This window comes from Theropithecus gelada, unplaced genomic scaffold, assembly GCF_003255815.1.
Source record: "Theropithecus gelada isolate Dixy unplaced genomic scaffold, Tgel_1.0 HiC_scaffold_16081, whole genome shotgun sequence".
Taxonomy (NCBI): Eukaryota; Metazoa; Chordata; class Mammalia; order Primates; family Cercopithecidae; genus Theropithecus; species Theropithecus gelada.
The window spans coordinates 5958-17627 of NW_020257859.1; the positions used below are offsets into that span (position 1 = coordinate 5958).

The 11670-nt window shown below is 59.3% G+C and overlaps 1 protein-coding gene across 1 annotated transcript in view; it reads right to left on the minus strand.

The window, feature by feature from the left end:
• LOC112617354 (nuclear factor of activated T-cells, cytoplasmic 1-like) overlaps window positions 1-11329 on the minus strand; it is a gene marked incomplete at its 3' end in the record, with an annotated part of 13032 nt that extends 1703 nt beyond the window's left edge. Inside the window, exons 1-3 of the mRNA XM_025374117.1 lie at window positions 11130-11329; window positions 9019-9191; window positions 8329-8469 (exon numbers count right to left, since the gene is read on the minus strand). Of these exons, the coding sequence (XP_025229902.1) occupies window positions 8329-8469; window positions 9019-9191; window positions 11130-11302 (487 nt within the window). The remainder of the gene's footprint in view (window positions 1-8328; window positions 8470-9018; window positions 9192-11129) is intronic.
• Between the last annotated feature and the right edge of the window lie 341 nt (window positions 11330-11670).

The following is an 11670-nucleotide window of genomic DNA, read 5'->3' on the forward strand; positions in this document are numbered from 1 at the left end:
ACGCCATTCTCCTGCCTCAGCCTCCCGAGTAGCTGGGACTACAGGCGTCCGCCACATCGCCCGGCTAGTTTTTTGTATTTTTTTTAGTAGAGACGGGGTTTCACCATGTTAGCCAGGATGGTCTCGATCTCCTGACCTCGTGATCCACCCGTCTCGGCCTCCCAAAGTGCTGGGATTACAGGCTTGAGCCACCGCGCCCGGCCTGTTTGGCACCTTTTAAAAACGACTTTTGGAGTTTTCTTATGACAAAGCCCATCTCTGGGGTGAAGCCCCGTCTGCACCCCACAAAAGACTGTGGTCCTCTGAAGCTCCGGGGCACCACAGGCTATGGTTTGCTCTCTGCCCAGCCCAGAAGCTCAGAGTCACAGCTTCAGCTTCCCCAGGAATTTCCCTGAGGCTGTGGAGGCCTTTGGCGCCAGGAAGGGGAGGGAGGTTGATGATGCTGAGCAGGAGGGACACTGAGGCGCACAGGGCCAGGACGCTGCGTTTAATGACACCCCAAGGAGACGCCATTTTTGCAGCCGAGGCAACACAGCCTGTTCCTCTCTTTATGTCCCGAGAAGGGAGAGGGACTCCAGCCGTCTCCCCATGGCCTCCTTCAGGCGGCTGCCCCACAGCAGTGAGTCCATGAAAAGCAAATGGAACGACGGCATGAAGGTGTCTTTTTCCTCCAGTGCCTCATGGGCCTGTGGGGAACCAGCCTTGCTGGAGCAGCCCCAAGGGGAGCCACGTCTGCGTGGCCAGCCAGGCCCAGCTCAGCACCTGCCACGGGGCAGCCTCCGCCACACGCCTGGGAGCGCCCGCCCAGCAATCCCTGCGCAGGTGGGAGTATATATGCTTAGACTTCCCCTGAAAGTGTGGGGAACCGACAAACATCCCTGCTGTCCTCAAAGACCCTCGCTGAGCCAGCGCCTGTGGCCTTCCCCCTCGGAGGCAGGGCCTCTCCCCGTGGTCTCCGACGTCTGTGGCTGTTTCACCGTCCACCAGGGTGAGGGTGAGGGCAGGCTTTCTGTTTCTGCTCAAGGCTCATAAAGTAACTCTTTCCAAGGCAATATATATTCACGGCCAGAAATGTCTCTAGCAATTGCTTCCAGAACAAGACAAAGCACTGAGGCTGCCGAAAGATGCAAATAACCTCGCATCTCAGGAAAGGAGACGCAGGGCCGCGTCCCGCTGGCGAGAGCATTGCCATGGAGGCTCCTGGCTCTGTGGAGGCCTAGGCGGGCAGGGCCGGCCCCCGCGCTGTTCAAAACCCAGCCCCTGGCAGGAAGGAAGGCAGCCGGTCCTGAAAGGGCCTTTGTGTTGAGCCTTATCAGAGCTCCGAGTCCTCAGTAGGAAACTGCTTGAGTGCAGGAGTAAAAATATTCCAGATCATTAGGGAATTCCCTGCAGTCTGAGTCATCGGGAGGCTTCCCTGCCACACCCGCGAGGTTTCCACACAGGCAGGCCTGCGGGCCCAAGAGCCTCCCAGACCCGCCAGGACCCGCCGTCTGGAGCCGGGCCACCCCCACGCTGGCGCTGACGCTGAGCCACTGTTTCCACAGAGAAAGCCACAAGGGCCACCGGTGGAAGCAGCGTCCCTGGGTCCCACGGCGCCCTCGAGTCCTGCACCCCGTGGCGTCCTCCTGCCCCGCTCCCCGTGGCGTCCTCGTGCCGTGTGCCCTGCGGCGTCCTCACGCCCAGAAGCAAGCGTCCCCAGGGCATCTGTCATCCATTCGGGACTCTCCCTCAGGAGTCTGTCCCAGCCTGGCTCCCAGAGGAGATTCTGGAGAGCAAACAGCCACGCGGCCGCACTGCACATCGGCCTGCAGGGCCTCACACGGAGCCACCCTGTGACCCACAGCCCTTTCACGCCGAGGCATGTGCTCAGGCGACAGGCAGGCGTCCACACGGGACTCACGCACTGAGGTTCACAGCGGCTTTTCCACGATCATCTCCACAGGGTGGACGTGGCCCAGCACCATCGGCAGATGGGTGTGGCAGCCACATGGTGGGCTTCCCTCAGCCACAGAAAGACCCATGTCCCGATCCGCACCAACGAGGGGACCCGAGGACCCCACGCCCTGGCCCGCGCCAACGAGGGAACACGGAGAATGCCGCCCTCCGTGGAAGCTGCCAGGCACCGCAGCCAGCAGGTTGGGGTTCCCCAGCAGGGAGCAGCCAGACCAGGCAAGGCCAAGCGAGGGGGCTGGGGGTGGTAGGGGCTGGGGGTGGGGAAGGGAGAGCAGGGGTGGCCGCTCACGAGCAAAGGTTTCTTTCTGGGGACAAGAAAATGTTCTGAAATTGGTGGTGGCTGCGTAATTCTGTGAAGCTACCAAAACCCGCTGAATTACACACTTTGGGTGAATTAAATGGTGTATAGATCACATCTCGATAAAGCTAATAAAGAAATTAGGTAACATGATCACGGGTGATATTGTCACGTGTGATCCCAAAAGGCCCGAGGAGGAAGAGGAGGGAGAGCAGCCAGAAGCCTGGCCCCCCCTCCTGTAGTGGGAACTGACACGATGCGTGGCCTCCCCACACCAGCAGGGCCCAGGGAGGGGGCATCTGAGAGTCCCCCTAACGCTATTCAGAATGCGGCTTGACGAGAACCGTGGGTCGTCACTCAATTCGAGGGGTCCTGGGCCATCTCAGGCCACTGAGCCGTCCTCAGGGCATGAAGAAGAGACGGGCAGATGTCTCCTCCCAGGGTGCTGCCCTCCGTGCCTTCCCTGTGTGGTCTCTGGGAGCACACAGAGAAGCCCAGGGGTCAGCCCGGCCACCTGCCCTCCTCCCAAAGATGCTGTGTGGTGATGAAGCGGCCCCAGCTCTGCTCCTGGAGCCAGCAGTGGCAGTGACATCTGTCCACACTCACAGGCACCCAGCAGGGTCACCTCTTCCCTGAAAACACAAATCTGGAAGATCTGCATTTGGCCTTTAAACTGTTGGACCAGACACCTCTGAAGATTTTGTCATGATGATGCTGCCTCCGGGGCTGGCATCCAACATCTTCAGGAGGCAATGGCTGAGCTGCTCTGTACGGGGACTGCCCACGCCGCAGACGCTGGAGCTGGGGACTCCTTGCTCATCCAGCCCCGTCAGAGGACATGCCATGGAGATAGATGCCATGGAGGCAGCCATCCCCCGGGTCCATCTCCCTCAGCCTACACCCCGCACAACTAAAACAGACAGGCCACAGACCTGCCTGGACTCCACCTCCCACCTCGGCCTGCTCCTCTGTCCCAGGCCAAGACCTTCCACGACGGACAGAGGAGGGACAGCAAGGCCTAAAGGGGTAGTGCCACTAGGTCTGCCGTATGGGGGCCCTGGCCCTCACCTCCTCCCCGCCTGCAAGAAAGAACCAGACCCCAGGAAACCGAGGAGCAGGGGTGGCTGAAGGGGGGGGGGGCAGGCAGGGTGGCCAGCGGACACTGATGCCCCTCTGGGGAAATCGGGGCCTGCAGGGGCCTCAAGGCTTCCGCGACACCCCGGGGTAGGTGAACCACCCCCTGGCCTTGAAGGGACCTGAAGGTGAGCCCGGAGGGAGTGGCTTCAGGCCTGGGGACTCCTCTGACCCGGCTCCCTGAGCAGACAGGAGGGTCCTTGCCTGGCGCTTCCTGCACCTGGATGACATGGCCTCTGCCTGGGGACGTGCACCCCCCACTCGCCGTGGTGAACGTGTGTGTCCTGGCGTAGGACCAGCAGCTGCCAAGGCCACAGTGGTTCTGTGACAGCTCTGTGTCCTTGCAAGTGTCCTGCCAGCTGCCAGCTGAGCTTGGTGGCTGCTGGGTGGAGCCTCTGAAAACAATGGCCAGGTGCCTGTCAGAGCTTGTGGAAGACCCGGGAACCATGCTGGTCATGGTCCCAAGGCAGGGCAGCCTCGGAAAGGCCCGGACCTTTGGTCCCTTTATTTAAAAAATAACAACATACATTTGGCCCACATTTGGAGTCCTGACCCTCCCAGTGAGGTGGGAGGCAGAACCTCCGCCTGCCGCTGTGTGGAGAAATCTGGAAACCCGGCCTGTGTCTCCTGCAGTATGGCCAGCGTCTGCCCACAGGCCTGTCTTCTCCATGTGGTAACGTCCAGGGCCAGAGGATGGGGCGGCCGTGAGGTGGGGGCGAGCTGGGGTCCCACCATGTTGGGTTTGGGGGTTTGGGGCGAACCTGGCTGTCTGGGGTTTCTCAGGGGAGGGCTCTAGATGTGCTGGGCTGGGGCCTCTGGGAGGGGCCTGGGCAGCTGTGGGACTCTGGCTACTCGCTCCTACCACGCAGGCCCCCCGGACTCCCACATTTCTGTGTGTCTCCCTGTGAACCTGGGCAGGGCCCCCAGTGTGGTGGCTGGCACAGCACTGGGTTCAGGTCTGGGCCTCGGAGCTCTGGCACAACCTGTCTCTGCTTCCCAGGGGCCCCAGGCTGCCTCCGCAGAGGGGACCCGGGAGGCCATGTGGAGGGGCCCTGATTACCTGGAGATGCTGGCAGTCCAGGCCCCAGCTGGCCTGCCAGTCACGGCGGCCACAGAAACGACCACGGACGCAACCCGCACGGCCCCGCGTACTGAGCCCCGCCCGCTGCGCGATCGCCAGCAAACAGAGCGGGTGTTTTAACCCCTGGCGTTGTAGCGTGGCTTCTGCACAGTGACGACACCAAAACAGGCTTCACTGATGTTTTTGAAAAACGGCACCAGAACAGACGTGTGACTCAAGAAAAGGAGGTTGTTCAGCTCCAGCATTAAGAACTGGCTCATGTTTGACGCATCCAAATCTCAGAAACTTGCGCCTTCTGTCTCATCTCAGCCAAGCTCCAGACACAGCCTGAACTCACGTTTCACGCAGGCGTTTTTCGGGCGTTTCATTTATGTTTCATTATGTGTCCCTCAGGCGCTTCGACGTTCACGCGTGTGCAGAGAAGTGCCTTACCTCACACGTCGGAAGAGAGAAGCGGTGATCTTTAACAGGAGGGGGGGAGGGGAGGGGAGGGGTGCGGGTGTGAAGGTGGGAAGGGCAGGGGTGCGGGTGGGAGAGGGGAGGGGTGTGGGTGGGAGAGGGGAGAGGAGGGGTGCGGGTGGGAGAGGGGAGGGGTGTGGGTGGGAGAGGGGAGGGGAGGGGTGCGGGTGGGAGAGGGGAGGGGTGCGGGTGGGAGAGGGGAGGGGTGTGGGTGGGAGAGGGGAGAGGAGGGTTGCGGGTGGGAGAGGGGAGAGGAGGGGTGCGGGTGGGAGAGGGGAGGGGTGCGGGTGGGAGAGGGGAGGGGTGTGGGTGGGAGAGGGGAGAGGAGGGGTGCGGGTGGGAGAGGAAGGGGTGTGGTTCCCACTTCCTGCAGCTGAACCCCTGCAGCCTTGAAAACTGAAATGCTCCCGTAATGCTACGAGGGGCTTCTGAGCTGACACTCGGCCCTCGGCGCCCCATAGCCAACCTGCCTCCCGGACGAACATTCCGCACAGGCTTTCGTCATCAGAAAATGTCGTTTTCCGAGGAAGCAGTAAACTAAGTCCCCAGAGAAAGGCTGATTCTGCCCCCGGCCTTTTGCACCGCCCTGAGAGACCTGGGAGGAAGCTCTGTGGAAGTGCAGGTTGAGACCCGAACACCCACCGCACTCCCGCCTGCTGGAGCTGGAGCATCCCGGAGGGACCCAGCACCCACGCTATGGCGAGCCATGCCCGTGCCCGCCGGTTCCCCACAGCGCAGCCCTGCTGCAGGGATTCCCTTCCTCAGGAGGGCCCAACACCAGCTTCTCCCAGCCTTCCAGGGCCGAGCAGCCGCTCCATCCAACACTTCTCAAAGTTCAGAGGTGCTGTGAACCCACGGCAGCTGAAGGGGGCCTGGCCGAGACACAGAGGCTGAGCTAGCCTGGACAAAGAGCTTCCTATGTACTCCAGAGAAGGACAGGGCGGAGCCGACCCCGGCCTGTGTCCAACATTCGCAACAGCTACAACCGTCCGCACCCTCAGAACGAGGACAGCCGACAGACACAGCGGCCCTTCCTGGAGAAGCCACTTCATCTGCCCGACTGACGGATCCTCGACATGAACCTCCCGAGCTCACGTCCGGCCCTGGTTCCATCCGCGAGAGCAGTCGAAAACAGAACTTTAAAAAGACCAGACGATCCCATCAGAAGACGAGAGGGCAACTGTGTTTTTAATTTATATTCAGTTTAGTGGTTTCTCCAAAAACAACTAGGAACTCGTCGCCAGGATGAGGATGTGGGGCCTTTTGCGGCTCCAACCTCTCACCGCACGTTAGCTCGTGTCGTAAGTGACGGCTCCCGCCTGAGAAGCCCAAAGTAGAGAAAGAAAATTATGTGGATGTTTGTTCTCCGCTTTTGAAAACATGTGATATGCTTGTGTGTGTATGAATATGCAAATTATCTTATTTAACTATAAAGAATAAAATCACAAATGTGGTCTGGCTTCATCCCTGCAGTATTCACAGCTTCACGTGCTCTTGAGCGCAGCACCTATTCATTTATGGTTCGCCTGCTGTATACCAGACACCGGCTGATGCTGGGAGAGGGTCAGAGACCCGCCCTGACCTCATGGGACAAGAGAAGGACATGGGCAGACAAACTGGCATTGCCTAGAAGTGTGGCCGCGGCAGCCGAGCTTAAGGGCAGAACAGGCAGCACCTCTGGCCTGCTGACCGCACAGCTCACAGCGATGACGAAGGCAGGAGGGGCTGCCCGTGGGGGTGGCCCCATGAGACCAGGGCTGGTCCCGCATCCCCTTGGCTTCCGGCCCTCGGAGGCCAGTGGCTGCCCTTCCCCATGGCACTGTGGCACCGATTCGGCTAGTGCAATAACTCGGCTAGGGCAGGAGCTGGGGCACCTCTGCTGACTGCGTTCAGGGGGCGGGGGGCTCTGCCAAGGTGCCCAGGCCTCTCTGCACAGAAGAAACCACAAGGAGGCTGCTTAGGCCTGGGCTTTGAGAAGCAGAACCTGGGAGCCATGGTTCTGGCCAGTCTTGGCCCAAGCGCCTCCCTACACTGGGGGCAAAGTGTTTCTCTGCCAACGCATGGACTCACACTGAAAGCTCTGAAGGGCAAATTATTTCAAAATTAGCCTCCTCCTGAGAAGGCACGGGGGATGCAAATGCCTTCCTGGTCACTGCCTTAGTTGGTTTTCTCTATAATTTAAAACGTGTTTTCCAATTATGCCCTGATTCTACAGAAAGCCACGTTAGACGTGAATGACCTCTAAAGCCTATTTTGATTGAAGCACTTAAGTTTCCGGCAAACTGTACAAATCAAGACCCCATTATCAAGGCTGAATGCCTCCGCGGTTTCCGGGGATCAGAGTAAGTGCAAAAAAATTCCAATTGGTAAATGTTAAAAAGAAAAAAAAAAATCACAAAACAGGTCTTGTAGGGGTGTGCCCCTCACCTGGCCCACCCTGGGCAGAGGCCCAGCAAGGCACCAGGAAGCCCCAAAACCAGAGAGCTCATGGCAGGCTTTGTGGAGAGCCAGGCCAACTCTGCCTGAACCCCCTCGAGGGCTGGGCTAGGGTCCCTGCACCCAGCCACACTGGTGCTCACTCTCCCTGCAACGCCAGTCTCCCGTCAGTGCAGCCCACACTGTTCACAGGCTCTTCTCGGAGCCAGCCAGGCCCTGCTCTGGGATGAGAGCGCTGGGGCCCAGCATCTGCAGAGAACTAAGCTGGGCCGGGAGCCACTTTGTGAGCCCTATCCCTGCAGGACAGCGTCTCCTGTGGGCAGCACAGAACCACAGGCGTGACGGCCCCAGGAGGAACATCATTCAGAAGATGCCCCCGCAGCTGTTCCAAGGTCAGCCCCAGAGCTTCCAGGCTGGGCCAGCACAACACCTAGAGGCAAGGGGGACCGGGCCCTCGGGGCACAAGGGCCTCACACACACCATGGCTGTAGCATTAAAGACCGCCCCAGCCCCCGCCATCTGGGGCACCCACACCACCCCTGCCTCCGACCCCAGGAATGCTGGCAGGAGGGGAAGGCCCCAGAGGGGAGTTCCCTCCTGCCCTGCTGCTAACTGACCCCCAAAGCGTCCACTTCCTGCAGATGGAGGACCCCAGCAAAGCCAGCAAACGCCTTCGCCCTCCTCCGCACGTCCCCAGCCCGCGGGCTCCCTCAGTGTCAGCGGCGATGTGTGTGTGGCAGCCCCGGCAATCAGCATCTACCTCCTCCCTTCAGCAGCACAGCTGTCAGCTCACACAAGAACTCACAGCCGGATGCAGCCACGGGCCACGCAGAGCCTCTGCTCTGTGCCACACCCCGTAAGCCCTGTCCCGGTGACCATGCACAGATGGGTCCTGCTCCACCGACCGGGAGCGGTTCCCACCAGCGCTGAAGCCCAGGCCGCAGATGACCCCTGGTGAAGAGCATACCTGGCGCTTTCTCCACGAAAATGACCTTGGAGTCCTGCAGGAAGTTGTGGCCGGACAGGACCATCTTCTTTCCGCCCATGACCGGGTAGCTATCCGTGCTCTGCTTCTCCACCAGAGGCAGCTCCTGGGCCGAGCGCTGGGCTGCATCAGGGGGAGAGGGGCGGTGAGGGCCTGTCCTGGGTGGGCAGCCCAGGGCACACGTGTGGCACCCAGCAGGTCATGCGTGAGCCCACCCACCCAGGGCAAGCACCGCCATGGCCGGCGGGCTGAGTCCTGCGGATGCCATTACTCCTAGGGGAGAAGCCATGCACATGAATCCTCATGGTCTCCACCTCGTGCTGAAGGCGGCATTGAAATATCCTCCTAAGACTCAGCCAGTTTCATGCAAATCACAGTCACCGCACAAATACGCAAAGGTCAGCACAGCGTGGGGGAAGCCCTGGCCCACATCGCGTTCCCTGGCCATGCTCGAGCATCAGAGGAGCCAGAGCCAGGGGCCCCCGGGAGGGCCACAGGCAGTAACTTAGCCGTGATCAACTCAGACCCCACATGGCCACACACTGTGGTGGGTTTGGTGGAACAGTTCAGTACCAAGTCTACACAAACGAAAAGCTGAGAGAGGGAAAGACAGCGACAGCACGTGGGACACCGACGGTTTCCTTCCCCTGCAGCGCGCGGGTGTCCACTTACAACATTCGATGGGGTTGGAGGCCACCTGCAGGGACAGCGTGCGGCCGCTGGGCTGCGGGACGTGAACACGGAACACCAGCCGTACCCGTGTGTTCTTCCTCCCGATGTCCGTCTCTCCTTTCCGAAGTTCAATGTCGGAGTTTCTGAGCTTCAGGATTCCAGCACAGTCAATGCTGCCCAAAACAAAAGCCCACAGCTTTTCCTTCACTAGCTGACCCGGGAGCAGAAAGGCCCGGCCCCCAGACCCTCTGGCCCTCCCCCTAGCCCCGCGAGCTCATGCCAGGGAGCTGGTCACTGTCCCTCCCCCGAGGAAAACAAGACCTTGAAGCTGCCAACGTGAGGCCCTTGCCTAGCGCAGAAGAGAATCCGACGGCGGCACAGGTGAGAGGGGGCGAGCGGAGGCAGCCCCAAGAAAAGCGACTTCCACCTTCCCCTTTCCACCTTCCCCTTCCCACCTTCCCCTTCCCACCGTTCCCTTCCCACCTTCCCTCCAGCCTCCAGCCCTGACCAAGTGGGTCCAGTCAGAGCTGTCCCGAGTCCTGGCTGCCTCTAGCACCCACGCTGGCCACGTACACGGGGATGTCACCAGAGCGGCAGAGAGCAGCCCAAGGGAGGGGCCGGAGGCACCTGCTGCTCTCTCTTATCTTGGAGTAGTTCCCAAAAACCTTGATTTCAGAAGATGCTATTATTTCCACTATATTTAAAAGCCTTCATTTTTTGTGTGTAAAACCCGTTTCTTCTATGGTTTCATATAATCTCTTTTAACTTAACAATTTCATTCAAAATCAGACTCCAGTAAAACATTCCATGTGTATATTCTCAATGCACTAAAAAGCAGTATTTTTAAGTTAAGAGAATGAGAATAAACAGAGACACCCTGACCACCCTTGAGTGGGCACCGAGCACCAGGCTGGCGTGCGGTCCTGGCTGTGGGCGTCTCCCGGCCAGGCTTGCTGCCCCATATCATGGTGGGGTGAACACAGCCGCCAGCGAAGCCAGGACATTTACCGCGGCTGCGGAACACAAGGTTTGTTCTCGAAAACCACCTGACTGTGCCCTGTCTGCAGGAAACTTGGATTATAGCTCTCCAGGCAAACCCAGGGATTCAGAATGAGCTCCCAGGTGCACACATTCCCCCCAACACTTGAAAAGCCAATGTGGAGAGAAAGCGTTCCCTTTGTTTTTGACTTAGAGGCTTTGAGTCACTTATTAAAATGCCTGACGTGGCCCCTGCCACCATCTCCTACATGCTGTCCCTCCCCGTGTGGGGCTCCTCCCCACTCCTGCAGCCCCAGGACCTCTGCACCCACCCCCGGGGCTCCACCTGGATGGGGCACCCCCCTACAGCTTTGCCATCACACGGGCTCCCGGCCTGCGGGTCACCCTCGTAGGACGCTGTCCCTGCCCTTCGGCCTGGCTCTATCCTGCTGGTCTGCACGTTCCAGCCATCCCAGCTCAATCTGCGCTCATTCACCCATAGACGTGTTTGTCATCTGTTCCCACCATGGTACCATGGGAATCTCTCAGGAACCAGCAGTCCTCTTTCCTGGCTGCCTTCACAGGTCAGGGCCAGCGTGCCCAGCACAAGCTGGGATTAAGCGAGTAAGGCCTTATTTGGAAATTACATGTTTTGTCCTCGGCTTGCTAAAAAATTCACTTTTAAACAAATTACAGTGCCAAATTAGACTCAGAACGTCAGCGCAGGCCTATCCGTGTTGTCCGAACCTCCTAAAGTTCAACGTGATCCGGATATGCTGACTGCTTTAATTTTTTGATGCTCACGTTTTAACCATCCTTCTCATTACAAAACTGCTGTATTCAGAAAGAAACAGGGGTCCTGTTTAGGAGCTAAATGCGGAGGGAGGTATTTATAGCTGCGTATCTGAGATATTATTTTAAGTGGCAACATACACAGAGCTGAAACCCTAGAGAGAAGCAAATCCATTGTCAAAAGCAAGAGTGAGGTTTACTTACTGGCTGTTAAACCAAGAGTGTCCTAGCCACGGAGCTTGGAAGTGCAGGGGGCCGGCCAGACCCCCCAGGGCCGGCAGGAAGGCACGCCCCGCCCACCGCCCCCGCCAGAGGTCAAAGGTCGAAGGTCCCGCGCTTACACGGCTCGCATGCTGTTCTCCGGCAGGAGCGGGATCTCCAGGACTTTGGTGTTGGAGAGGATGGCCTCGTGGCTGGTGGTGGACACAGTCTTCCCCGTGATACGGTGCACCTGGTAGAAGGCGTGCGGGCGCAGCAGGCGGTCGTCCGCCGTCCCGATGAAAAGCTGCAGCATCAGCGGCTCACTCTCCAAGTAGCCATGGAGCTGGCGAGAGAAGAGGAAGCACCCACTCAGCACCCAGAGTGCGGACCCCTGGGAGTCACCGAATGCAGAGAAAACCTGCGGTGGGTTCGAGGCCTGCGTCCCCCTGTCCTACCCACTTTGTATTTTTCTGCCATATCATACTGGTGTCTTTGTAAAGCAGATTAGAAAATGCTTTGTTAGGCCGGGCGCGGTGGCTCAAGCCTGTAATCCCAGCACTTTGGGAGGCCGAGACGGGCGGATCACGAGGTCAGCAGATCGAGACCATCCTGGCTGACACGGTGAAACCCCGTCTCTACTAAAAAATACAAAAAAAAAACTAGCCGGGCGAGGTGGCGGGC